At 67.9% G+C, this 26,196-nt stretch overlaps 4 protein-coding genes across 6 annotated transcripts; 2 read left to right on the top strand and 2 right to left on the bottom strand.

Annotated features, from left to right (window-relative positions):
- Nucleotides 1-11: 11 nt before the first annotated feature.
- Nucleotides 12-12,702, top strand: WDR46 (WD repeat domain 46). 2 transcript variants are annotated; one of them, XR_011736144.1, is made up of 15 exons: nt 12-142; nt 227-307; nt 2,799-2,911; nt 3,693-3,780; nt 3,859-3,920; nt 4,014-4,118; nt 5,038-5,188; nt 6,383-6,518; nt 7,956-8,055; nt 8,142-8,295; nt 9,347-9,495; nt 9,583-9,677; nt 11,214-11,309; nt 12,359-12,460; nt 12,542-12,588. XR_011736144.1 is itself a non-coding variant. In XM_071800976.1 (15 exons), exons 1-15 carry the CDS (start codon nt 17-19, stop codon nt 12,656-12,658), a joined length of 1,665 nt encoding a protein of 554 aa, XP_071657077.1. In that variant the 5' UTR covers nt 12-16; the 3' UTR covers nt 12,659-12,702. The 2 variants fall into 2 exon arrangements, 1 of the variants encoding a protein (XP_071657077.1); XM_071800976.1 differs by having other exon boundaries at nt 8,142-8,297; nt 9,359-9,495; nt 12,542-12,702.
- A 2,888-nt stretch (nt 12,703-15,590) lies between these two features.
- On the bottom strand, nt 15,591-17,621 carry B3GALT4 (beta-1,3-galactosyltransferase 4). Its single transcript, XM_071800911.1, has one exon. It carries the CDS (start codon nt 17,169-17,171, stop codon nt 15,591-15,593), a length of 1,581 nt encoding a protein of 526 aa, XP_071657012.1. The 5' UTR covers nt 17,172-17,621.
- Nucleotides 17,495-20,443, top strand: PFDN6 (prefoldin subunit 6). Of its 2 annotated transcripts, none has more exons than XM_071801022.1 (5): nt 17,495-17,591; nt 17,925-17,995; nt 19,837-19,907; nt 20,059-20,117; nt 20,206-20,443. In XM_071801022.1, the coding sequence occupies exons 2-5, from the start codon at nt 17,932-17,934 to the stop codon at nt 20,312-20,314; spliced, it is 303 nt and encodes a 100-aa protein (XP_071657123.1). In that variant the 5' UTR covers nt 17,495-17,591; nt 17,925-17,931; the 3' UTR covers nt 20,315-20,443. The 2 variants fall into 2 exon arrangements, with proteins under 2 accessions (XP_071657123.1, XP_071657122.1); XM_071801021.1 differs by having other exon boundaries at nt 17,499-17,591; nt 19,993-20,117.
- Nucleotides 20,444-22,251: 1,808 nt separating this feature from the next.
- LOC139826075 (uncharacterized) lies at nt 22,252-25,882 on the bottom strand. The gene is made up of 2 exons (XM_071801020.1): nt 25,396-25,882; nt 22,252-23,013 (listed from the first exon to the last, which is right to left on the bottom strand). Exons 1-2 carry the CDS (start codon nt 25,801-25,803, stop codon nt 22,501-22,503), a joined length of 921 nt encoding a protein of 306 aa, XP_071657121.1. The 5' UTR covers nt 25,804-25,882; the 3' UTR covers nt 22,252-22,500.
- Nucleotides 25,883-26,196: the final 314 nt, after the last annotated feature.

The raw sequence follows: 26,196 nt of genomic DNA, 5'->3' as shown, positions 1-26,196 counted from the left end.
CCACACGTGGCGGCGGATGGCGGCGGCGGTAGCAGCGAGCGGCGGGCGGTCCCGCTCCGTCCCCCGGCGGCTCCGGGCTGGGCCGGGCCCCGCGGCCCCCGAGCGGGGCCGGGAGCGGGGGGAGCCGGGCGGCGTGTCCGGGGTGAGCGGGGCGGCGGGCGGGGGCGGTCCCGGTGCCGGGGGTCCCGGTTCCCCGGTTCCCGGTCCCAACCCCGTGTCCCCGCAGCGCAAGGATCCGTTTCCCGGCCCCGCTCCCCTCGCCCGGCCCCGGGTGAAACGGTTCCTGCGGGGGGCGACGGAGAAAGTGGTGAGGGGGGAGCCGGGGGGTCCTGGGGGGGGAACCGGGGCGTCCTTGTGGGGGAGGAACCAGGGGGTCCTGGGGGGGGAACCGGGGCGTCCTTGTGGGGGAGGAACCGGGGGGTCCTGAAGGAGGAACCGGGGGATCCTGGGGGGAGAACCGGGGGGGTCCTGGGGGAGGAACCGGGGGTCCTGGGGGGGGAACCGGGGGGTCCTGGGGGCGAACTGAGGGGTCCTGGCGGAGGAACTGGGGGGTCCTGGGGGGTCCTGGGGCAAAACTTGGGTGGCTGGGGGGGGCACACTGGGGGTCTTGGCGGGATTGGGGGCTGGGGAGGAGATTGGGGGGGATGGGGGGACTTGGGGGGGCGAAATTGGGGGGAGGGGGAGAGGTTGGGGTCCCTGGGAAAGGAGCAGCCGGGGGACACGGGGACTGGGGGGATTTGGGGGTCCAGAGGGGCCTGGGGGGGGGGTGGGAGGTGTTGGGGGTCCCAGGGGGTGAGTGGGGTCCCTGCTCACCCCGTGTCCCCCGTGTCCCCCATGGCCCCGCTCACCCCGTGTCCCCCATGTCCCTGCTCACCCCATGTCCCCACTCACCCATGCCTATGTCCCATGTCCCCGTGTCCCATGTCCCTGCTCACCCGTGTCCCACGTCCCCATGTCCCCGCTCACCTGTGTCCCATGTCCCCACTCACCCGTGTCCCATGTCCCCATGGCCCCGCTCACCCGTGTCCCCCATGTCCCCGCTCACCCGTTTCCGATGTCCCCCATGTCCCTACTTACCCTGTGGCCCCCATGTCCCCACTCACCCGTGTCCCATGTCCCCCATATCCCCACTCACCCGTGTCCCATGTCCCCCATGTCCCCACTCACCTGTGTCCCATGTCCCCGTGTCCCCACTCACCCTGTGTCCTCCATGTCCCCGCTCACCCGTGTCCCATGTCCCCGTGTCCCTGCTCACCCCATGTCCCATGTCCCCGCTCACCCGTGTCCCATGTCCCCGTATCCCCGCTCACCCATGCTCATGTCCCCGCTCACCCGTGCCCGTGTCCCCATGTCCCCGCTCACCCCCGTCCCTGTCCCGTGTCCCCGCTCACCCCCGTCCCTGTCCCTGTCCCCGTGTCCCCGCTCACCCCCGTCCCTGTCCCTGTCCCCATGTCCCCGCTCACCCCTGTCCCTGTCCCCGTGTCCCCGTGTCCCCGCTCACCCCCGTCCCTGTCCCTGTCCCCGTGTCCCCGCTCACCCCCGTCCCTGTCCCTGTCCCCGTGTCCCCGCTCACCCCCGTCCCTGTCCCTGTCCCCGTGTCCCCGCTCACCCCCGTCCCTGTCCCGTGTCCCCATGTCCCCGCTCACCCCCGTCCCTGTCCCTGTCCCCATGTCCCCGCTCACCCCCGTCCCTGTCCCGTGTCCCCATGTCCCCGCTCACCCCCGTCCCTGTCCCTGTCCCCGTGTCCCCGCTCACCCCCGTCCCTGTCCCTGTCCCCGTGTCCCCGCTCACCCCCGTCCCTGTCCCGTGTCCCCGTGTCCCCGCTCACCCCCGTCCCTGTCCCTGTCCCCGTGTCCCCGCTCACCCCCGTCCCTGTCCCTGTCCCCGTGTCCCCGCTCACCCCCGTCCCTGTCCCTGTCCCGTGTCCCCGCTCACCCCCGTCCCTGTCCCTGTCCCCATGTCCCCGCTCACCCCCGTCCCTGTCCCTGTCCCCGTGTCCCCGCTCACCCCTGTCCCCGTGTCCCCGCTCACCCCCGTCCCTGTCCCTGTCCCCGTGTCCCCGCTCACCCCCGTCCCTGTCCCTGTCCCCGTGTCCCCGCTCACCCCCGTCCCTGTCCCTGTCCCCATGTCCCCGCTCACCCCCGTCCCTGTCCCTGTCCCGTGTCCCCGCTCACCCCCGTCCCTGTCCCTGTCCCCGTGTCCCCGCTCACCCCCGTCCCTGTCCCTGTCCCCGTGTCCCCGCTCACCCCCGTCCCTGTCCCTGTCCCCGTGTCCCTGCTCACCCCCGTCCCTGTCCCTGTCCCCGTGTCCCCGCTCACCCCCGTCCCTGTCCCTGTCCCCATGTCCCCGCTCACCCCCGTCCCTGTCCCTGTCCCCGTGTCCCCGCTCACCCCCGTCCCTGTCCCCATGTCCCCGCTCACCCCCGTCCCTGTCCCTGTCCCCGTGTCCCCGCTCACCCCCGTCCCTGTCCCTGTCCCGTGTCCCCGCTCACCCCCGTCCCTGTCCCTGTCCCCGTGTCCCCGCTCACCCCCGTCCCTGTCCCTGTCCCCATGTCCCCGCTCACCCCCGTCCCTGTCCCTGTCCCCGTGTCCCTGCTCACCCCCGTCCCTGTCCCTGTCCCCGTGTCCCCGCTCACCCCCGTCCCTGTCCCTGTCCCCATGTCCCCGCTCACCCCCGTCCCTGTCCCTGTCCCCGTGTCCCCGCTCACCCCCGTCCCTGTCCCCATGTCCCCGCTCACCCCCGTCCCTGTCCCTGTCCCCGTGTCCCCGCTCACCCCCGTCCCTGTCCCGTGTCCCCAGCCCCGGGCGGCCCGGCCGTGGCTGCGCCGGCAGCTGCAGCTCTGGGGGCAGCGGGAGGAGGCGGCGGCCGAGGGGGCGGCGAGAGCGGAGCTGCTGCTGCCCCAGGAGCCGGGGTGGGTCCCCCTGTCCCCCGTGTCACCCCCTGTCCCCACGTGTCACCTGGTGTCACCCCCTGTCCCCCCGTGTCACCTGGTGTCACCCCCTGTCCCCACGTGTCACCTGGTGTCACCCCCTGTCCCCCTGTGTCACCCCCGTGTCCCTTGTGTCCCCTCCTGTTCTCCTGTGTCACCCCATGTCCCCCATCTCCCCCCATGTCACCTGGTGTCACCCCATCACCCCATGTCCCTTGTGTCCCCTCCTGTCACCCCTGTGTCCCCCCGGTGTCACCCCTGTGTGCCCTCTGTGTCACCCCCATGTCCCCCACCTCCCCCCATGTCACCTGGTGTCGCCCCATCACCCCATGTCCCCTGTGTCCCCTCTGTGTCACCCCCATGTCCCCCTGTGTCACCTCTATGTCACCGCATCACTGCCGTGTCCCCCTTGTGTCCCACCCCTGTCCCCCCATGTCACCCCTGTCCTCCCCATGTCCCCCCATGTCCCCCTGTCCCCACATCCCCCCGTGTCCCCCGTCCCCCCGTGTCCCCCTGCCCCCACGTCCCCCCGTGTCCCCCCGTCCCCATGTCACCCTGTGTCCCCCTGTCCCCCTGTGTCCCCCTGTCCCCACGTCACCCCCATGTCCCCCTGTCCCCCCCTGTCCCCCTGTCCCCACGTCACCCCCATGTCCCCCTGTCCCCCCCTGTCCCCCTGTCCCCACGTCACCCCCTGTCCCCCCGTGTCCCCCTGTCCCCCTGTCCCCCCCTGTCCCCACGTCACCCCCGTGTCCCCTCACCCCAGGTTCCTGGAGGCCGACCCCGGCGAGGACACCTGCACCGTGACCCAAGGGGACATCGCCGAGGCCGTGGACATCGCCAGCGCCGCCAAGGTGACCCTCGGGGACCCTCGGGGACCCTCGGGGACAGGGGTGACACCGATTCGGGCGTCTCACCCCCCATTTCCGCAGCACTTTGAGCTGAAACTGGAGCAGTTTGGGCCGTACCGGGTGGATTACACGCGCGACGGGCGGTGAGTGGGGCCGGGCCGGGTGTCCCCCCCGTGTCACCTCCCTGTCACCCTCCCCGTCACCCCGTGTCCCCCCGTGTCCCCCCGTGTCCCCAGGTACCTGCTGCTGGGCGGCCGGAGGGGCCACGTGGCCGCCATGGAGTGGGGGACGAAGCGGCTGATGTGCGAGATCAACGTCATGGAGAGCGTGGCCGACGTGGCGTGAGTGACAAGGGGGGGACACGGGGGGACATGGGGACACGGGGGGACATGGGGACGCAGGGGGACACAGGGGGACACAGGGAACTGGGGATACACGGGTGACATGGGTACAGAGGGGGACGTGGGGACATGTGGGACATGGGGACGTGGGAACATGTGGGGGTCATAGGGACATGGGGACCTGTGCGTGACACAGGGACATAGGGACACAGAGGGATGTGGGGGCATGGGGGGGACTCACGGGACACATGGAGGACACGTGTCCCCATGTCACCCCATCCCCAGGTGTCCCCACGTCCCCCAGGTGTCCCCCATGGTCCCCTGGTGTCCCCATTTCCCCCCATCCATCCCCAGGTGTCCCCATGTCCCCAGGTGTCCCCATGTCCCTGGGTGTTCCCATGTCCCCCCCGTCTCCAGGTGTCCCCCCATGTTCCCCCATCCCCAGGTGTCCCCAGTTGTCCCCACGTGTCCCCCCTATCCCTGCCCCATCCCCAGGTGTCCCCACATCCCCCAGGTGTCCCACATGTCCCCATGGTCCCCCCGCGTTCCCCATGTACCCCCATCCCCAAGCGTCCCCTAATCCTCATGTCCCCAGATGTTGCCACATGTCCTCGTGTCCCCAGGTGTCCCCACGTCCCCATGTGTCCCCCCCATCTTTCCCTGTCCCCATGTTCCCCAGGTGTCCCCCCCATCCCCAGGTGTCCCCATGTCCCCCCCATCCCCAGGTGTCCCCAGGTGTCCCCATGTCCCTGGGTGTTCCCGTGTCCCCCCTGTCTCCAGGTGTCCCCCCAAGCCCTGCCCCATCCCCAGGTGTCCCCACGTCCCCCATCCCTGCCGTGTCCCCCCATGTCCCCCCATCCCCAGATGTCCCCCCATCCCCATGTCCCCCCACGTCCCCACGTGTCCCGTGTCCCCGCAGGTGGCTGCACAGCGAGTCCCTGCTGGCCGTGGCGCAGCGGCGCTGGCTCCACGTCTACGACAACCAGGGGCTGGAGCTGCAGTGCCTCAAGCGCTTCCCCGGCGTCCTGCGCCTGCAGTTCCTGCCCTTCCACCTGCTCCTGGCCACCGCTGTGGGTCCCGGACGCCTGGGTCCCCGGGCGGGGGGGAGGGGAGGGGCTTCCCCGGACGCCTGGGTCCCTGGGGGGAGGGGCACGACCCGGGGAGGGGGGTCCCTGGTGTCCCCTGCCTTTGGTTTGGGTCCCCCTCCGGACGCCTGGGTCCCCTGTGGGGTGGGAGGGGTCCCCCCCGGATGCCTGGGTCCCCCCGGACGCCTGGGTCCCCCTGATGGTGGGTGGGGAGGGGGGGGCTACCCGGATGCCTGGGTTCCCCCCGAGTGCCTGGGTCCCCCCTGAATGCCTGGGTCCCCCCTGAATGCCTGGGTCCCCCCGGATGCCTGGGTCCCCCCCTGAATGCCTGGGTCCCCCCCGGACGCCTGGGTCCCCCCTGGATGCCTGGGTCCCCCTGGATGCCTGGGTCCCCCTGATGGTGGGTGGGGAGGGAGGGGTTACCCGGATGCCTGGGTCCCCCCCTGGACACCTGGGTCCCCCCCTGAATGCCTGGGTCCCCCCCGAATGCCTGGGTCCCCTGGCATGCCTGGGTCCCCCCGGACACCTGGGTCCCCTTGATGGTGGGTGGGGAGGAGGGGGTTCCTGGACGCCTGGGTCCCCCCCGGACGCCTGGGTCCCCCCGGACACCTGGGTCCCCTTGATGGTGGGTGGGGAGGAGGGGGTTCCTGGACGCCTGGGTCCCCCCCAGACGCCTGGGTCCCCCTGATGGTGGGTGGGGAGGGAGGGGTTACCCGGACACCTGGGTCCCCCCCTGAATGCCTGGATCCCCCCCGGATGCCTTGGTCCCCCCCGGACGCCTGGGTCCCCCTGATGGTGGGTGAGAGGGGTCCCCCCCGGATGCCTGGGTCCCCCCGGATGCCTGGGTCCCCCCGGATGCCTGGGTACCCCCCCCGATGCCTGGGTCCCCCCGAGTGTCTGGGTCTCCCCTGGACGCCTGGGTCCCCCTGATGGTGGGTGAGAGGGGTCCCCCCTGGATGCCTGGGTCCCCCCGGATGCCTGGGTCCCCCCGGATGCCTGGGTCCCCCCGGATGCCTGGGTACCCCCCAGATGCCTGGGTCCCCCCGAGTGTCTGGGTCTCCCCCGGACGCCTGGGTCCCCCCCGGATGCCTGTGTCCCCCCGGACACCTGGGTCCCCCAATGGTGGGTGGGGAGTGGGGGGTTCCTGGACTCCCGTGTCCCCAGCGCCGTGTCCCGCAGAGCGCGGCCGGGTTCCTGCAGTACCTGGACGTGGCGGTGGGGCAGGAGGTGGCCGCCATTGCCACCCGCGGCGGCCGCTTGGCCGTGATGGCGCAGAACCCGGCCAACGCCGTCGTGCACCTGGGCCACGGCAACGGTACCCGGAGCCCCTGAACCCCAAACCCCCCCGACCCCCTCCCAAACCCCCCCCGACCCCCTCCCAAAACCACCCCAAACCCCCCCCCAACCCCCTCCCCAAACCACCCCAAACCCCCCCCAACCCCCTCCCAAAACCACCCCAAAACCCCCCCCGACCCTCTCCCAAACCCATCCCAAATCCACCCCAAAACCCCCCCGACCCCCTCCCCAAACCACCCCAAAACCCCCCCTGACCCGCACCTCAAACCCCCCCCCAAAACCCCCCAAAACCACCCCAACCCCCCCCGACCCCCTCCCAAAATCCACCCCAAACCCCCCCCCAAAACTCCCCCAAACCCCTCCCCAAACCCACCCCAAACACCCCCAAAACTTCCCCAAACCCTCCCAAAACCATCCCCAAACTCCCCCCCAAAACCACCCCCAGAACACCCCCAAAACTCCCCCAGAACACCCCCAAAACCCCACAAAACACCCCACAAACCACCCCAAATACCCCCAAACCCCCCCTAAAACCCCCCCAAACCCCCCCGACCCCCCAAACCCCCCTGACCCCATTGTCCCCAGGCACGGTGACGCTGTGGTGTCCGTCGGTGCCGGAGCCGCTGGTCCCCCCAAAACCCCCCACATCCCCCATCCCACCCCCCAAAACCCCCCAGACCCCCCCATCCCACCCCCCGAACCCCCCCAAACCCCCCAATAGCCCCCAGACCCCCCTGACCCCATTGTCCCCAGGGGTGGTGACACTTTGGTGTCCGTCGGTGCCGGAGCCGCTGGTCCCCCCAAAACCCCCCACATCCCCCATCCCACCCCCCAAAACCCCCCCAAACCCCCCCCATCCCACCCACCCGAACCCCCCAATACCCCCCAGACCCCCAAACCCCCCTGACCCCATTGTCCCCAGGCACGGTGACACTTTGGTGTCCGTCAGTGCCGGAGCCGCTGGTCCCCCCAAAACCCCCCACATCCCCCATCCCACCCCCCAAAACCCCTCCAAACCCCCCAGACCCCCCCATCCCACCCCCCGAACCCCCCAATACCCCCCAGACCCCCAAACCCCCCTGACCCCATTGTCCCCAGGCACGGTGACACTTTGGTGTCCGTCGGTGCCGGAGCCGCTGGTCCCCCCAAAACCCCCCACATCCCCCATCCCACCCCCCCAAACCCCTCCAAAACCCCCCAGACCCCCCCATCCCACCCCCCCGAACCCACCCAAACCCCCCAATACCCCCCAGACCCCCCTGACCCCATTGTCCCCAGGCACGGTGACACTTTGGTGTCCATCGGTGCCGGAGCCGCTGGTCCCCCCAAAACCCCCCACATCCCCCATCCCACCCCCCAAACCCTTCCAAAACCCCCCAGACCCCCCCATCCCACCCCCCCAAACCCCCCAGAACCCCCCAGACCCCCCAAACCCCCCTGACCCCCTTGTCCCCAGGCACGGTGACGCTGTGGTGCCCGTCGGTGCCGGAGCCGCTGGTCCGCCTGTTGTGTCACCGCGGGGCCGTGCGGGCGCTCGCCGTCGACGCCACCGGCACGTGAGCAAAAACCCCTCATTTTTCCCCCTTTTCGGGGGGGGTTTTTTGGGGTGTCACCCCCCCACGTGCGTCCGTGCGTCCCCCAGGTACCTGGCGTCGTGCGGGACGGACAGACGGCTGCGCGTGTGGGACGCGCGGACGTGGCGGGCGCTGGGCGAGCGGGCGCTGCCGCTGGGCGCCGGGCTGCTGGACTTCAGCCAGCGGGGGGCGCTGGCGGCCGCCTGCGGGGACCAGATCACGGTGACCCCCCCAAATCCGCCGCTTCGCGCCCCAAAAACGGCCTCCAGTCCAGGGGGGGAGGGGGGACGACCCCGTGGGATTCACTGCTCCCCGCCCCCCCCCAATAACACCCCAAAAACCCCCCAATGGTACCCATGTGAACCCCAAACCCCCCCATAGCGACTGCTTGGACTCTTCCGCACCCACACACTGAAATTGGGGGGTTCCCTCCAAAAAAGGCTCTCGGGGGGGGAGGGGCAGCCCCGCCCCCCCGTTTCACCCCCCATTTCCCCCTCCCACTTCCCCCCCATCCCCCATTTCCCCCCCACTTCCCCCCAACCCCCCCATTTCTCCCCAACCCCCAATTTACCCCCAATTTACCCCCAATTTCCCCCCAACTTCCCCCCAACCCCCATTTCCCTCCTACCCCCAATTCCCCCCAACCCCCAATTTCCCCTTTTCCCCCCAATTCCCCCTGAACCCCCATTTCCCCCCATCCCCAATTTCCCCCCAAGTCCCCCCGAACCCCCATTTCCCCCCCACCCCCATCCCCTCCAACCCCCAATTTTCCTCCATTTCCCCTCAACCCCCATTTCCCCCCCATTCTCCCCCATCTCCCCTCATTTCCCCCCAATTTCCCCCAACTTACCCCCCATTTCCCCCCCAATTTCCCCCCAACCCCCATTTCCCCATTCCCCCCCATTTCCCCCCAATTGCCCCCCATCCCCCAATTGCCCCCCATCCCCCAATTCCCCCCCATCCCCCAATTGCCCCCCAACCCCCAATTTCTCATTTACCCCCCAATTCCCCCCACCCCCAGTTTCCTATTCCCCCCCAACCCCCATTTCCCCATTCCCCCCCACCCCCATTTCCCCCCAATTGCCCCCCATCCCCCAATTGCCCCCATCCCCCAATTGCCCCCCGACCCCCAATTTCTCATTTACCCCCCAATTCCCCCCACCCCCCGTTTCCTATTCCCCCCCAACCCCCCATTTCCCCCCAATTTCCCCCCCATTTCCCCTCAACCCCCACCCCCATCCCCCCTCCCCCCACTGACCGCCTCCCCCCCCAGGTGTTCCGCGGGGTGGGGGGGGGAGGGGCCCCCCCAGCCCTTCCTGTGCCACCGCCCCCCCCGCCCCCCCCACGGCCTGCGCTTCTGCCCCCTGGAGGACGTGCTGGGCGTGGGGCACGGGGGGGGCTTCAGCAGCCTCCTGGTGCCGGGTGAGTGGGGACCCCCAACCCCAGAACCCCCATGACCCCCCCCCCCAAAAAAACCCCCCCGAACCCCCCCTTTCTGGCCCATTTTAGGGGCGGGGGAGCCCAATTTCGACGCCCTGGAGCTGAACCCCTTCCGGAGCCGGCGGCAGCGCCAGGAGTGGGAGGTCAAGGCGCTGCTGGACAAGGTGAGGGGGGCACCCCAAAATTGGGGGGGGGGGGGGGCTGGGGTTGAGCCCCCAAAGGGATGGACCCCCCCCCCCCCAAATGATGGGGGTGCCCAAAAGTGAGGGGGACACCCCTAAAGGGATGGGGACCCCCCCAAAGTGATGGGAGCCCCCTAAAATGCTGGGGACACCCTAAAGGGATGGGACCCCCCCCAAAGGGATGGGAGCCCCCCAAAGGGATGCAGATGCCCCTAAAGTGAAGGGACCCCCCCCCAAAGCGATGGGAGCCCCCTAAAGGGATGGGGACCCCCCCCCAAAGTGATGGGGATGCCCCCAAAATTATGGGGACCCCTTAAAATGCTGGGGACCCCCCAAAGCGATGTGGGTGCCCCAGAAGGGATGGGACCCCCCCAAAAGGGATGGGGACCCCCTAAAGTGCTGGGAGCCCCCTGAAGGGATGCTGAGGGGGGGCAGAGCGTGGGGACCCCCCCCCCCTCTCTAAAATTGCTGGAGGGGGGCCCAAAATCCTGGGGGGGGGTCCTGAAGTGCTCCTGACCCCCCCAAGTGGTTCCTGCCACCCCCAAATGATTCCTGACCCCCCAAGTGTTTCCTGACCCCCCAAGTAGTTCCAGACCCCCCAAGTGGTTCCTGCCCCCCCCAAATGGTTCCTGCCCCCCAAAAGGTTCCTCACCCCCCCAAGTGGTTACAGACCCCCCAAGTGGTTCCTGCCCCCCCCCAAATGATTCCTGACCCCCCCAAGTGGTTCCTGCCCCCCCAAGTGGTTCCTGCCCCCCCCAATGGTTCCTGATCCCCCCCAAGTAGTTCCAGACCCCCCCAAGTGGTTCCTGACCCCCTCACATGGTTGCTGGCCCCCCCAAATGATTCCTGACCCCCCAAATGGTTCCTGCCCCCCCCAAATGGTTCCTGACCTCCCCAAATGGTTCCTGATCCCCAAGTAGTTCCTGCCCCCCCAAATGGTTCCTGTCCCCCAAATGGTTCCTGTCCCCCCAAGTGGTTCCTGCCCCCCCAAGTGGTTCCTGCCCCCCCAAATGGTTCCTGACCCCCCCAAGTGGTTCCAGACCCCCCCCAAATGGTTCCTGACCCCCCCCAAGTGGTTCCAGACCCCCCCCAAATGGTTCCTGATCCCCAAGTGGTTCCTGATCCCCAAATGATTCCAGACCCCCCCAAATGGTTCCTGCCCCCCCAAATGGTTCCTGCCCCCCCCAAATGGTTCCTGACACCCCCAAATGGTTCCTGCCCCCCAAATGGTTCCTGCCCCCCAAATGATTCCTGCCCCCCCCAAGTGGTTCCTGCCCCCCCAAATGGTTCCTGATCCCCAAGTGGTTCCTGCCCCCCCCAAGTGGTTCCTGCCCCCCCAAGTGGTTCCAGACCCCCCAAGTGGTTCCAGACCCCCCCCAAATGGTTCCTGATCCCCAAGTGGTTCCTGCCCCCCCCAAGTGGTTCCTGCCCCCCCCAAGTGGTTCCTGCCCCCCCCAAGTGGTTCCTGCCCCCCCAAGTGGTTCCTGACCCCCCCCGTTTGCCGCCCCCTGTGCCCAGGTCCCGGCCGAGCTCCTGACCCTCGACCCCTCCCAGCTGGGCCGCGTGGACAAAGCCGCTTGGGAGCAGAAGCGGGAGGAGCGGATCCAGCGCCTGGTACGGGGGGGACCCCCAGATCCACCCCCGACCCCCCTGACCCCCCCAGATCCACCCCCGACCCCCCTGACCCCCCCAGATCCACCCCCGACCCCCCTGACCCCCCCAGATCCACCCCCGACCCCCCCAGATCCACCCCCTGACCCCCCTGACCCCCCCAGATCCACCCTGACCCCCCTGACCCCCCCAGATCCACCCCCTGACGCCCCTGACCCCCCCAGATCCACCCCCTGACCCCCCCAGATCCACCCCCGACCCCCCTGACCCCCCCAGATCCACCCCCGACCCCTCTGACCCCCCCAGATCCACCCCCTGACCCCCTGATCCGGGGTGTCCGACCCCCCTGACCCCCCTGACCCCCCCGATCCAGGGTGTCTGACCCCCCCAGATCCACCCCCGACCCCCCCGATCCGGGGTGTCCGACCCCCCCAATCCCCCTGACCCCCCCGATCCAGGGTGTCTGACCCCCCCAGATCCACCCCCGACCCCCCCGATCCAGGGTATCTGACCCCCCCAATCCCCCTGACCCCCCCGATCCGGGGTGTCTGACCCCCCCAATCCCCCTGACCCCCCCGATCCGGGGTGTCTGACCCCCCTGACCCCCCTGACCCCCCCGATCCGGGGTGTCCACCCCCTGACCCCCCCAACCTCCTCCTGACCCCCCCAAACCTCCCTGACCTCCCCCTGACCCCTCTGAACTCTTCCTGACCTCTCTCTGATCCCCTTGACCTCCCCTTGACCTCCCCCACACTCCCCTGATCCCCCACGACCATTCCCTGACCTCCCCTTGACCCCCTGACCTCCCCCTGACCCCTTGACCTCTCCCTGATGCCCCTGACCTCTCTCTGACCCCCTGACCTCCCCCTGACCTCTCTCTGACCCCCCTGCCCTCCCCCTGACCCCCCGCCCTCTCTCTGACCCCCTGACCTCCCCCCGCCCTCTCTCTGACCCCCTGACCTCCCCCTGCCCCCAATGCCCTCCCCTGCCCCCAATGCCCTCCCCCTGCCCCCTGACCCCTGACCCCTGACCCCGCCCTCTCTGCCCCCCAGGGCTTTGACCCGCAGGCCCCGGTGCCGTTCAGCCCGCGCCGCAGGGCCAGGGGCCGCGCCCCCCAGCGCCGCAAGCGCCAGGTGGCCCACGAGCAGCTGCGGGTGAGCGCGGGACCCCCGACCCCCCCACGAGGGTTTTTGGGGTGTCCCCCCCCCCTTATTTTGTGTCCCCCCCCCCCCCAGGCCGCCATCCGGGAGCAGGTGGAGCAGCGCGAGAAAAAAGCGGGGGAGGGGACGAAAGGGGGAGGGGCACCCACCCCCCCCAAGAAACGGGGGGCGCTCGAGCGCTTCCGGAAATAAACTTGAGGGGGGGTCCCTCACTTTTGGGGTGCTCGGTGCCTCAATGTGCAACCCCCCCCACCCCCAGCTTTGGGGTCCCTGGTGTCCATTCCCCCCCCCAATACGGGGGTCCCTGGTGTGTGTCCCCCCCAATATGGGGGTCCCCAGTGTGTCCCCCCCATCCCAAACTATGGGGGTCCCCACTTTGGGGTCCTTGATGTGTCAATGTGCGACCCCCCCCCCCAACTTTGGGGTCCCTGGTGTCCGTCCCCCCCCCCAGTATGGGGTCCCCAGTGTGTGTCCCCCCCAGCATGGGGGTCCCTGGTGTGTCCCCCACTTTGGGGTCCCCATTGTGTCAGTGTACACCCCCCCCCCAAACTATGGGGTCCCCTCCCCAATATGGGGGGGGTCCCCAGGGTGTGTCCCCCACTTTAAGATCCCCAGGGTGTCAATGTCACCCCCCCCCTCCAACTATGGGGGTCCCCAGTTTGTGTCCCCCCACTATGGGGGTCCCCAGTTTGTGTCCCCCCACTATGGGGGTCCCCAGGGTTTACCCCCCCAAACTATGGGGGTCCTGCCCCCAGTATGGGGGTCCCCAGTCTGTGTGTCCCCCCACTATGGGGGTCCCCGGGGTGTACCCCCCCAAACTATGGGGGTCCCCAGTGTCCCCCCCATGGGGGTCCCCAGGGGGGTTGTCCCCACCATGGGGGTCCCCAACATGTGTCCCCCCCCAATTAATACCCCCGCCCCCCCCCCCCAAGCCAAAGGTCACCGTGGTGTCACCAGCTCTGGGGGGTTTATTGCATGTGACATCATCATCGTGTGACGTCATTGTCATCATGTGACGTCACTGTCATCGTGTGACGTCACTGTCAGCGTGTGACGTCACTGTCACAGTGTCACGTCACTGTCATCGTGTGACGTCACTGTCATCGTGTGACATCATTATCATTGTGTGACGTCACTGTCATCGTGTGACGTCACTGTCATCGTGTGACGTCATTGTCGCCGTGTGACGTCATTGTCCCTGCAGTGGCTTCGTCACTGCCGCACCTGGGGACGCTGCAGCACCGCGCGATGTCCCCATGCGCTGTCATTGTCCCCGAGTGATGTCATTGTCCCCGTGCGCTGTCACTGTCCCCGTGCGCTGTCACTGTCCCCGTGTGACGTCCTTGTCCCCGTTGCACTGGGGCTGAGTCACCTTCGCGCTGCATCCCGGGGGTGCTGCAGCTCCTTGGGCGCATTCAGCCCCCTGCATTGTCCTTGTCCCCACTGCACCGGGGCTGCTCCTCCCAGACGCTGCATCCCGGGGCTGCTGCGGCTCCTTGGGCACGTGCAGCATTGTGCAAGGTCCTTGTCCCCACTGCACGGGGGCTGGGTCTTCACGCTGCATCCCAGAGCTGCTGCAGCCCCTCAAACATGTGCAACATCATCCTTGTCCCCATTGCACCGGGGCTGGGTCTTCATGCTGCATCCTGGGGCCGCTGCAGCTCCTTGGGCGCATTCAGCCCCCTGCATTGTCCTTGTCCCCACTGCACCGGGGCTGGGTCTCCATCGCGCTGCACCCTGGGGCTGCTGCAGCTCCTTGGGCACGTGCAACAACGTCCTTGTCCCCATTGCACGGGGGCTGCTCCTTGCAGCTGCTGCATCCTGGGGCTGCTGAGGAGTGCCCCAAGGGACCCAGGAGTGCCCCAAGGGACCCAGGAGTTTGGGAGGGACCCAGGAGTGCCCCAAGGGACCCAGGAGTGCCCCAAGGGACCCAGGAGTTCGGGAGGGACCCAGGAGTTCGGGGATGGAACCAGTAGTACAGGAGGGACCCAGGAGTGCCCCAAGGTACCAAGGAGTTTGGGAGGGACCCAGGAGTGCCCCAAGGGACCCAGGAGTTCAGGATGCACCCTGGAGTTCGGGAGGGACCCGGGAGTGCCCCAAAGTACCAAGGAGGTCGGGAGGGACCCGGGAGTGCCCCAAGGGACCCAGGAGTGCCCCAAGGTACCAAGGAGTTTGGGAGGGACCCAGGCGTTCCCCAAGGGACCCTGGAGTTCGGGAGGGACCCGGGAGTGCCCCAAGGTACCAAGGAGTTTGGGAGGGACCCAGGCGTTCCCCACGGGACCCTGGAGTTCAGGATGCACCCTGGAGTTCGGGAGGGACCCGGGAGTGCCCCAAGGTACCAAGGAGGTCGGGAGGGACCCAGGAGTGCCCCAAGGGACCCTGGAGTTCGGGAGGGACCCAGGAGTGCCCCAAGGGACCCAGGAGTTCGGGTTGGAGCCAGGAGTTTGGGAGGGACCCAGGAGTGCCCCTAGGGACCCAGGAGTTCGGGGATGGAACCAGTAGTACATGAGGGACCCAGGAGTGCCCCAAGGGACCCAGTAATTTGGGAGGGACCCAGGAGTGCCCCAAGGGACCCAGGAGTGCCCCAAGGTACCAAGGAGTTCGGGATGCACCCAGGAGTTTGGGAGGGACCCAGGAGTGCCCCGAGGGACCCAGGAGTGCCCCAAGGTACCAAGGAGTTCGGGATGCACCCAGGAGTTTGGGAGGGACCCAGGAGTGCCCCGAGGGACCCAGGAGTGCCCCAAGGTACCAAGGAGTTCGGGATGCACCCAGGAGTTTGGGAGGGACCCAGGAGTGCCCCGAGGGACCCAGGAGTGCCCCAAGGTACCAAGGAGTTCGGGATGCACCCAGGAGTTTGGGAGGGACTCAGGAGTGCCCCGAGGGACCCAGGAGTGCCCCAAGGTACCAAGGAGTTCGGGATGCACCCAGGAGTTCGGGAGGGACCCAGGAGTGCCCCAAGGTACCAAGGAGTTCGGGATGCACCCAGGAGTTCGGGAGGGACCCAGGAGTGCCCCGAGGGACCCAGGAGTGCCCCAAGGGCCCTGCTCCTCGAGCGCACTCAGCCCCGCACAGCGTCCTTGTCCCCGCCGCCCCGGGGGGCTCAGCCACCCCCACGATGCCCCCGCTACCCCCCCCCCAGCCACCGCAGGGCGGCCAACGCTCGGCACCGCAGCACCCCCAGCGCCCTCCGCACGGCCCCGCACGCCCCGCCCGCCCCGCGCAGCGCGGCCCACAGCCCCCGCAGCTCCGGCGGCCGCAGCCCGTGCGCGCTGAGCAGCACCTCCCCCATGCAGCACGGGTCGGGGGGGAAGCGCGCGGCCCCCGCCATGCGCGCCGAGTGCCGCGGGGCCACCCCGGCCCGGTGGGCGCACAGCCCGACCCACACGTCCTCGGGGGCCACCATGGGCACGCGGGGGGCGGCCGCCAGCAGGGCCAGCGCGGCGGGCCGGGACAGCACGTAGGCCGTGCCGCTGCAGTACGGCGGGAACGCGGCGCCGCCGAAGGCCGAGGCCGGCACGTGGTGGCGGGAACGGGGGTCCCGCTCGGGGCGCACCCGCCAGTGCACCCGGCCCAGGTAGAGGCGGCGGGGCCACGGGCGGGAGCGCAGGTGGCTCGTTAGCGCCGGGACGTTGACGAAGACGTCGTCGTCGGCCTTGAGCAGGAAGCGGGAGCCGGGGCAGCGCGCGGCCGCCCAGCGCAGCAGCAGCAGCGTCTTCAGCGTCAGGTTGGCGTAGGTGTCGGCGAAGGGGCCCTGCAGGAGGTCCCCGCGCTGCAGCTGCTCCCGCGCCAGCGCCGCCTGCTCCGCCGCCTCCGCCGGGACCCCCAGCACGAACACGGTGCGGGTGGCGCCCCCCCAGGTGTCCCGCACCGCCTGGCGCTGGGCCGAGTGCGAGGGGGCGCTGGGGACCAGCACCAGGAGGAACGGGGACGGGGGGGTGCAGGGCGGGGGGGGCGGGAGGAGGCGGGGGGGCGCGGAGGGGGCGGCGGCGGTGGGAATGGCGGCGGCTGCAAGCGCTGGAGCCCATGCGGCGTCTGCGCCCCTTGCAACCATTGCACCCATTGCACCGATAGCACCCATTGCACCCATTGCACCGTTTGCACCGTTTACACTGCTTGCAACCATTGCACCGTTTGCAAAGCCTGCACCGTTTGCACCGATTGCACCGTTTACATCGCTTGCACCCATTGCACCGTTTGCACCGTTTACACTGCTTGCAACCATTGCACCACTTGCAACACCTGCACCGTTTGCACCGTTTGCAAACCCTGCACCGTTTGCATCATTTGCAAAGCTTGCACCGTTTGCAAGTCCCACACCGTTTGCACCGTTTGCAGCCATTGCACCGTTTGCAAACCCTGCACCGTTTGCAACCATTGCACCGTTTGCACCGTTTGCAACCATTGCACCGATTGCAACCATCGCACCGTTTACACCGTTTGCAAACCCTGCACCGTTTGCAAGCCCTGTGAGCGCAAACCCCTCATCACCCGCAAACCCCGCATCACCCGCAAACCCCGCATCGTCCGCCCCCCACGCCGGGTCCCCCCCGTCCCCCCCCCGCTCCTCCCAGGCCGCCAGCAGCGCCGCCAGCAGCTCCTCGCCCCCCCCGCTCCCCCAGAGCCCCAGCCCCAGCAGTAGCAGCGCCAGCGCCGCCCCCCGCCCCGCCCAGCGCCCCGCCCAGCGCCAGCGCCACCGCCGCCACATCCTCACCGGGGTGGGGGGGGAATGGGGGTCCCCTCCCCGTGTCCCCCCCCCACGCCAAGGGGACCCCGCGGGGACACCGAAGGCCGCGGAGCGGAGGGGCGCTAGGACCGCGCGTGCGCGCCGCGCCGGGGAGGGCGGGGAAGCTGAGTGGGCGTGGTCTCTGCGGAGGGGAGCGGGGATTGGTGGACGGGGTGCTGGGGGGCGTGGTGTCGGTTTGAGGGCGGGGTTTGAGTCCCGAGGGGGCGTGGTCTTTCTACAGAGAACGCGCGGTTTTGTTGCAGAGGGGGCGTGGCCACGGGCTGGGCGTGGGAGGGCGGTGGGGTGCGCAGGCGCAGGGCGGAAGGGGCGGGGCCGCCGCACGTCACGTGGGCAGCTGTGGGCGGGGCCAGAGCCGCTTCCAGCGGGAGGAGAACGGAGAAGGTTCGGGGGTCCCGGGAGGGTCCGGGGGGTCCTGGGGTTCCTGGGGGGGGGTCGGGGGGACCCGGGGGGATTCTGGAGGGGTCCTGGGGGCGCTTTATGGGGGTCGGGGGGTGGCTGGGGGGACCTTATGGGGTCTGGGGGGGCTGGAGGGGCTGATGGGGGCGTGGGGGATGCAGGGGACTCTGGGGGGTTCTCTGGGATTTGGGGGGGTTCTCTGGGGTTTGGGGATGTCTGGGGGGCTTGAGGGGCTCTGTGGGGTTCGGGGGTTCCCCACGGGGCTCCCGGGGTTTTTGGGGAGTTCTGGGGGGCTCCCCAACCCCCCTGCCCCCGCAGCCCCCCCATGGCGGAGCCGATTCAGAAGAAGCTGCAGGGAGAGCTGGAGAAATATCAGCAACTGCAGAAGGGTGCGGGACCCAGCACCAGGGACCCCAAAAACAGGGACCCCAAAAACAGGGACCCCATGACCCCCCCTGCCCCCCCATGGACCCCAATCCCCATGGACCCACATGACCCCCCGTGCACCCCCATAACCCCCATGGACCCCAAACCTCGTGGATCCCTTTAACCCCCCACCCTGCACCCCCAGGGACCCCAAACCCCATGGACCCACATAGCCCCCCCCTCACACCCATGGACCCCAAAAACCCTGGACCCCAAAACCAGAGACCCCATAACACCCCCTGCACCCCCATAGCCCCCAGGGACCCCAAACCCCATGGACCCCCAACACCAGGGACCCCCATAATCCCCCCTGCACACCCATGGACCCCAAAAACCCCAGACCCCAAACCCCAGGGACCCCACCATCCCCATACCCCGTGGATCCCCATAACCGCCCCTTCACCCCCAAAACCCCATGGACCCCAAACCCCAGGGACACAAAATCCTATAGAACTCCATAACCCCCCCCTGCATCCCCAGGACCCCAAACCCCATGGACCCCCATAACCCCCCCTGCACCCCCATAACCCCCATGGACTCCAAAAACCCCAGGAACCCCATTAACCCCCCCCCCTGCACCCCCATGGACGCCAATGACCCCCCCCCCTGCACCCACTGCACCCCCATGGACCCCAAACCCCAGGGACCCCCATAACCTCCCCCTGCAACCCCAGGGACCCCAAACCCCATGGACCCCCATAAACCCCCTGCACCCCTAAACCCCCGTGGACCCCAAAAACCCCAGGGACCCCCATAACCCCCCTGCACCCCAATAACCTCTATGGACCCCAGAAGTCCCAGGGACCCCCATAACCCCCCCCCCCTGCACCCCCATGGACCCCAAACCCCATGGATCCCATAAATCCCCCTGGCACCCCATAACCCCCATGGACCCCAAACCCCAGGGACCCCCATACCCCTCCTGGACCCCCAAACTCCATGGACCCCCAAATACCTCAGGGACCCCCATAACCCCCCCTGCACCCCCATGGACCCCAAATACCCCAGAGACCCCCATGACCCCCCCCTGCACCCCCAGGGACCCCAAACCCCATGGACCCACATAACCCCTCCTGCACCCCCATGGACCCCAAATACCTCAGGGACCCCCATGACCCCCCCTGCACCCCCAGGGACCCCAAACCCCATGGACCCCCATAACACCCATGGACCCCCATAACACCCATGGACCCCCATAACCCCCCCTGCACCCCCATACCCCGCAGGGACCCTAAACCCCAGGGACTCCCCTTACGCCCTCCCCCACACCTCCATAATCCCCTTGTACCCCCAAACCCCCATGGACCCTCATAACCCCCCCTGCACCCCCAAACCCCCATGGACCCCAAGCCCCAGGGACCCCAAACCCCATGGACCCCCATACCCACCCCCCCCCATGGACCCCAAACCCCATGGACCCCCCATAAACCCCCTGCACCCCCTTAACCCCCATGGACCCCAAAAACCCCAGGGACCCCCATAACCCCCCCTGCACCCCAAGGGACCCCATAACCCCCGTGGACCCCAAAAGCCCCAGGGACCCCCATAACCCCCCCCACACCCCCATAACCCCCCCTGCACCCCCATAACCCCCATGGACCCCACATAAACCCCCCCTGCACCCCCATAATCCCCATGCACCCCCAGAGCCCCCCATGGATCCCCCATAACCCCATGGACCCCCTAACTACCCCCCTTACACCTCATACCCCCCCACCCCCCAAATCCCTCCCCCCCACACACCCCTTTACCCCCCAAGCCCCCCCCCCAATTTGGGGGTGACCCCCTTCCTGCGCCCCCCCAGACCTGAGCCGCTCGGTGTCCGCGCGCCAGAAACTGGAGGCGCAGCTGACGGAAAACACCATCGTCAAGGAGGTGGGTGACCCCAAAAACTCCCTAAAATCACCCCAAAATTCCCCCCCGGACACCCCAAAACCCCCCCGGACCCCCCCAAACCCAGGAGCTGGACCTGCTGGATGCCACCAACACCATTTTCAAGCTGATGGGGCCGGTTTTGGTGAAGCAGGAGATGGAGGACGCCAAAGCCACGGTGGGGAAGCGCCTGGATTACATCACCGGCGAGATGTGGGTGCTGGACGGGGCGGGGGGGTTTTGGGGTTCGGGGGGGGGTTTTTGGGGTTCACCCCCCTCCCCAAACCCCCGTTTTGGGCAGCAAGCGCTACGAGCAGCAGATGCAGGAGCTGGAGCGGCGCTCGGAGCAGCAGCGCGAGACGCTGGGGCGGCTGCAGCAGGAGCTGCAGAGGGCGCAGGGCAAGCCCTGAGCGCTTTGGGGGGGCCCCGCACCCCCCGGCCCCCCCGCACCCCAAAACCCGCCCCCCAGATTCCCATTAACCCCCCCAGATTCCCATTAACCCCCCAAGGTTCCCATTAAACCTCCCCAAAACACAGCATCGCTGCACCCCCTTTATTCTTGCGCCTCAACGTTCTGCCCCCCCCCCAAATTATTCAGCACCCCCCCCCAAAATTATTATATTGGGGGAGGGGGGTACCCCGAAAAGGAGGTGGGGGGCGGGTTGTGTGACCCCGAAGATTGAATTGGGGGGGGGGATTGAAGTGAGACCCCCTCCCCCAGTTCTATGGGGTGCTCGTGGTGCAGATGTTGGGGGCACTAAGGGGGGGGGGGGTGGCTGCACCCCCAAAATACCCCCCTCCCCCCCCCCCCCATGGATTTTTTGGAGGGGTTTTGGGGTGATAATGGGGGCACTCTAATAATACCCCCCCATATTTGGGGGATCAGCACCCTAAAAATATGCCCCCCCCGCCCGATGTTTTGAGGGGTTTTGGGGTGATAATGGGGGGGACACCCCAAAAACACCCCCCTGGATTGGGGGGGGGGGCGGGGGGGGGAGGACCCCAAAATACCCACCCCTGTGGATTTTTGGAGGGATTTTTGGGGTGATAATGGGGGAGAGAACACCCCAAAAATACCCCTTTGGATTTGGGGGGTGTCAGCACCCCCAAAAATAACCCCCACCCGGGATTTTTTGGAGGGGTTTAGGGGTGATAATGGGGGGGGGCACCCCCAAAATCACTGGGTCCGGCGGCCATTTTGAGGTGGGAAACCATCTTGGCGGGAGCGACGCGCTCCGGCTCCTCACAGCGGCTCCCCCCACATTTTGGGGGGTCCCTATGACTCCTACCCCATCCCCCCCACCCCACAGAACCCCCACATCCCCCCCATGAAGGACAAACCCCCCACTTCAACGTGTTTGCCGGGGAAGCCGCAGAGCCCCAAGATGGCGCCGGGGCGCAGCCTGGGGGTCCAGAGCAGACACCCCCCCATCCAGTGCCAGAAACCCAAAACCACCCCAAAAGGCACCAAAACCAACCCAAAATCCCCCTCCTTTTCGTTATTTTCCTTATTTGTCCCTTTTGCAGCACCACCCCGTGGATAAATCACCTTTTAAAGCGGGAATAGCGAGGACGAGATGAGGACTGAGGGGGGCCGGCGGCCATTTTGAGGCAGCTCTGCCCCTTCCCGCCAACACAACAACACACAAAAACCACACAAAAACACACAAAAACCACACAAAAAACCCACAAAAAAGGGGGAATAACGACAAAAAGCATGAGCAGAAATCATCATGATTCTAATTGGGGTGGTTTTTTATACGTATTAAACTATTCTACAGCAAAACCGGAGTGAGGACGCCTTGGCGGGCGCTGAGGCAGGAAACCATCTTGGCTCCTCACAGCGGCTCCTCACAGCGGCTCCCCCCGCATTTTGGGGGGTCCCTATGAGTCCCTATGACTCCTACCCCATCCCCCCCGCCCCACAGAACCCCCACATCCCCCCCATGAAGGACGAACCCCCCACTTCAACGTGTTTGCCAGGGAAGCCGCAGAGCCCCAAGATGGCGCCGGGGCGCAGCCGGGGGGTGCAGAGCAGACACCTCCGTATCCAGTGCCAGAAACCCAAAACCAGCCCAAAAAGGCACCAAAACCAACCCCAAATCCCCCTCCTTTTCGTTATTTTCGTTATTTGTCCCTTTTGCAGCACCACCCCGTGGATAAATCACCTTTTAAAGCGGGAATAGCGAGGACGAGATGAGGACTGAGGGGGGCGGCGGCCATTTTGAGGCGGCTCTGCCCCTTCCCGCCAACACAACAACACACAAGAAACACACAAAAACCACACAAAAACACACAAAAACCACACAAAAAACCCACAAAAAAGGGGGAATAACGACAAAAAGCATGAGCAGAAATCATCATGATTCTAATTGGGGTGTTTTCTTATACGTATCAAACTATTCTACAACCAAACCGGAGTGAGGACGCCTGGGCAGGCGCTGAGGCGGGAAACCATCTTGGCTCCTCACAGCGGCTCCTCACAGCGGCTCCCCCCACATTTTGGGGGGTCCCTATGAGTCCCTATGACTCCTACCCCATCCCCCCCGCCCCACAGAACCCCCACATCCCCCCCATGAAGGACAAACCCCCCACTTCAACGTGTTTGCCGGGGGAAGCCGCAGAGCCCCAAGATGGCTCCCGGCCCCTGCCCCGCGTGCGTCCGCTGGTGCCGCTTGTGGTGGGAGCTGCGGCTGAAGCCCTTCCCGCAGTGTGCGCAGGCGTAGGGCCGCTCGCCCGTGTGCACCCGCCGGTGCTGGGTCAGCGTGGACTTGTCGGTGAAGCTCTTGCCGCAGTCGCCGCAGCCGTAGGGGCGCTCGCCCGTGTGGATGCGCCGGTGCCGGATGAGGTTGGAGCTGACGTTGAAGCGCTTGCCGCAGTGGGCGCAGGCGTAGGGCTTCTCGCCCGTGTGGATGCGCATGTGCTTCACCAGGTCCGAGTTCTGGCTGAAGCTCTGCCAGCACTCGCCGCAGGTGTTGGCGGCGCCGGGGTTCGGGGCCTTGCGGGGCCAGCGCGGCGCCGGGGCGGCCGTGGCGGGGGAGAAGCTCTTGCCGCAGTCCACGCAGCGCAGCGAGCGCGGCCCACGGGGCGGCGGGGACGCCGGGGACACCTGCGGGGGGAACGAGTCGGCCGGGGGGACCCGAGCAGGGGAGCGGCCGTGGGGAGCGGAGTGGGGGGATCGGCCATGGGGACCGGGGGGATCGGCCGTGGGGACCTGGGGGGGATCGGCCATGGGGACCTGGGGGGGATCGGCCATGGGGACCTGGGGAGGGGAGTGGGGGGATCGGCCGTGGGGACTTGGGGGGGATCGGCCATGGGGACCTGGAGGGGATTGGCCATGGGGACCTGGGGGAGCGGAGGGGGGGGATCGGCCGTGGGGACCTGGGGGGGATCGGCCATGGGGACCTGGGGGAGCGGAGGGGGGGGATCGGCCGTGGGGACTTGGGGAGCGGAGGGGGGGATCGGCCGTGGGGACTTGGGGAGCGGAGGGGGGGATCGGCCGTGGGGACTTGGGGGGGATCAGCCATGGGGACCTGGGGGGGATTGGCCATGGGGACCTGGGGGGGATCGGCCATGGGGACCTGGGAGAGCGGAGTGGGGGGATCGGCCATGGGGACCTGGGGGGAGCGGAGTGGGGGGATCGGCCATGGGGACCTGGGGGAGCGGAGTGGGGGGATCGGCTGTGGGGACCTGGGGGGGATCGGCCATGGGGACCTGGGAGAGCGGAGTGGGGGGATCGGCCATGGGGACCTGGGGGGAGCGGAGTGGGGGGATCGGCCATGGGGACTTGGGGGAGCGGAGTGGGGGGATCGGCCATGGGGACATGGGGAGCAGAGTGGGGGGATCAGCCGTGGGGACCTGGGGAGCGGAGTGGGGGGATCGGCCATGGGGACTTGGGGGGAGCGGAGTGGGGGGATCGGCCGTGGGGACCTGGGGAGCGGAGTGGGGGGATCGGCCGTGGGGACCTGGGGGAGCGGAGTGGGGGGATCGGCTGTGGGGACCTGGGGGGGATCGGCCATGGGGACCTGGGAGAGCGGAGTGGGGGGATCGGCCATGGGGACCTGGGGGGAGCGGAGTGGGGGGATCGGCCGTGGGGACCTGGGGGAGCAGAGTGGGGGGATCGGCCGTGGGGACATGGGGAGCGGAGTGGGGGGATCGGCCGTGGGGACTTGGGGGGAATCGGCCATGGGGACCTGGGGGAGCGGAGTGGGGGGATCGGCCGTGGGGACCTGGGGAGCGGAGTGGGGGGATCGGCCGTGGGGACTTGGGGGGGATCGGCCGTGGGGACCGGGGGGAGCGGAGTGGGGGGATCGGCCGTGGGGACCTGGGGGGGATCGGCCATGGGGACCTGGGGGAGCGGAGTGGGGGGATCGGCCATGGGGACATGGGGAGCGGAGTGGGGGGATCGGCCATGGGGACCTGGGGGGGATCGGCCATGGGGACCTGGGGGAGCGGAGTGGGGGGATCGGCCATGGGGACATGGGGAGCGGAGTGGGGGGATCGGCCATGGGGACCTGGGGGGGATCGGCCATGGGGACCTGGGATCAGTGATGGGTCACTAAATAAGTTCGTTGACACCTAAAATCAGCAATTAGCGATCAAATAAACCCACGGGGGTGAGGGGTCGAGGCCTAAAACCAGCAGCCAGTAACAAAACAAGGCAGGCGGCACCAAAGCTCAGCCATTAACGACGAAATAAAGCCTGGGCTAACTCGGCATCGCCACAAAATCAGCACCGAGCGCCCAAAGCAGCCTTAGAACTCCCACCTCTAGAACCGCGAGTCACTTTGGGCTTAGAACCCTCACTTCGAAACCAATTTGGGTTGAGAACGCTCGCTTCTAGAACCACAAATCGCTTTGGTGCCAGAACTCTCGCCTCTAGAACCAGAAACCGCTCTGGTTCTAGAACGCTCACTTCTAGAACCCAACCGCAAATTGGCTTTAGAACTCCCATCTCTAGAACCATAAATCACTCCGGCTCTAGAACTCCCGCTTCTAGAACCATAAATCACCTTGGGTTTAGAACTCCCGGCTCCAAAACACTAAATGATTTGGCTCTAGAACTCCCACCTCTAGAACCACAAATCACTCTGGTTCTAGAACTCTCACTTCTAGAACCCAAACTCAAATTGGCTTTAGACCTCTCACCTCTAGAACCATAAATCACCTTGGGCTTAGAACGCCCGGCTCTAAAACACTAAATGATTTGGCTCTAGAACCCTCACTTCCAGAACCACAAACCACTCTGGCTCTAGAACTCTCACTTCTAGAACCACGAAACGATTTGGCTCTAGACCTCTTGTTCCTAGAACCGTAAACATTTTTGGCTCTAGAACTCTCAATTCTAGAACTGCGAATAGATGTGGTTCTAGACTTCCCGCTTCTAGAACCGTAAAGCACCCTGGCTCTAGAACCCAATCCCCAAACCCCCTCGCTCCGCCGCCCCCCAGATCCCCCCAGGCCGCTCCCCCGGGGGTCCCGGCGCCCCCACCTCCTTCCCGCAGTCGCGGCAGCTCCGCGGCGCCGCGCGCCGGTGTCGCAGCCGTTTGGCTCCGGCGCCGCAGCTCTTCCCGCAGTCGCGGCAGGCGAAGGGCGGCGCGGGGGGGGCGTCCCCGGCGGGGGTGTCCCCGGCGTCCCCGCGGTGCCCCCTCCGGTGCGCGGCCAGCGCGGCGCCGTGGGCGAAGCTGCTGCCGCACTCCACGCAGATGTTGGGGGCCTCGCCGGGCGCCGCGCGCTGCCGCGCCACCGGGGCCTTGCGCCTGCGGCCCCCCCGGCCGCGCGGGGCGGGGGGCGCGGGGGGGGGAGGGGGCGGGGAGGGGGGTGGGGGGGACGTGGAGGGGGGAGGGGCCCCCGGGGGGGGAGGGGAGAGGGAGTTGGGGGGGCAGCGCTTGGGGGGCATGGGGGGGGGGATGGGGGTCACAGCGATGGGGTCCGGGGGGTGACGGGGGGGTCGCAGGGATGGGGGGGCTTGGGGATGGGGGGGTCCTGGGGATGGGGGGACTGGGGATGGGGGGGTCACAGGGATGGGGGGGCTTGGGGATGGGGGGGTCCTGGGGATGGGGAGGTCGTGGGGATGGGGGGGTCACAGGGGGGGTTGTAGTGATGGGGGGTCCTGGGAATGGGGGTCCCAGTGACTTGGGGGGTCCTGGAGATGGGGGGGGGTCACAGTGATGGGGGGTCCTGGGGATAGGGGGGGTCACAGGGATGGGGGGGTCACAGGGGGGGTTGCAATGACGGGGGGTCCTGGGAATGGGGGGTCCCAGTGACTTGGGGGGTCCTGGAGATGGGGGGT

The sequence above is a fragment of the Patagioenas fasciata genome, chromosome 34, assembly GCF_037038585.1.
Source record: "Patagioenas fasciata isolate bPatFas1 chromosome 34, bPatFas1.hap1, whole genome shotgun sequence".
NCBI classification, from domain to species: Eukaryota; Metazoa; Chordata; class Aves; order Columbiformes; family Columbidae; genus Patagioenas; species Patagioenas fasciata.
The sequence above is the reverse complement of the archived record's forward strand: the minus strand, read 5'-3'. Positions and strand labels throughout refer to the sequence as shown.

Bases quoted from the DNA above. Each gene is read 5' to 3' on its own strand.
- WDR46 (XM_071800976.1), top strand. From the start codon at position 17: ATGGCGGCGGCGGTAGCAGCGAGCGGCGGGCGGTCCCGCTCCGTCCCC. The intron at 6,519-7,955 runs GTACCCGGAGCC...CCTTGTCCCCAG, and splicing joins GCACCTGGGCCACGGCAACG to GCACGGTGACGCTGTGGTGC. The intron at 8,056-8,141 runs GTGAGCAAAAAC...TGCGTCCCCCAG, and splicing joins GCCGTCGACGCCACCGGCAC to GTACCTGGCGTCGTGCGGGA.
- B3GALT4 (XM_071800911.1), bottom strand. From the start codon at position 17,171: ATGTGGCGGCGGTGGCGCTGGCGCTGGGCGGGGCGCTGGGCGGGGCGG.
- PFDN6 (XM_071801021.1), top strand. From the start codon at position 17,932: ATGGCGGAGCCGATTCAGAAGAAGCTGCAGGGAGAGCTGGAGAAATAT. The intron at 17,996-19,836 runs GTGCGGGACCCA...GCGCCCCCCCAG, and splicing joins ATATCAGCAACTGCAGAAGG to ACCTGAGCCGCTCGGTGTCC. The intron at 19,908-19,992 runs GTGGGTGACCCC...CCCCAAACCCAG, and splicing joins AAAACACCATCGTCAAGGAG to GAGCTGGACCTGCTGGATGC.
- LOC139826075 (XM_071801020.1), bottom strand. From the start codon at position 25,803: ATGCCCCCCAAGCGCTGCCCCCCCAACTCCCTCTCCCCTCCCCCCCCG. The intron at 23,014-25,395 runs GTGGGGGCGCCG...TTCCCCCCGCAG, and splicing joins GCCGCGACTGCGGGAAGGAG to GTGTCCCCGGCGTCCCCGCC.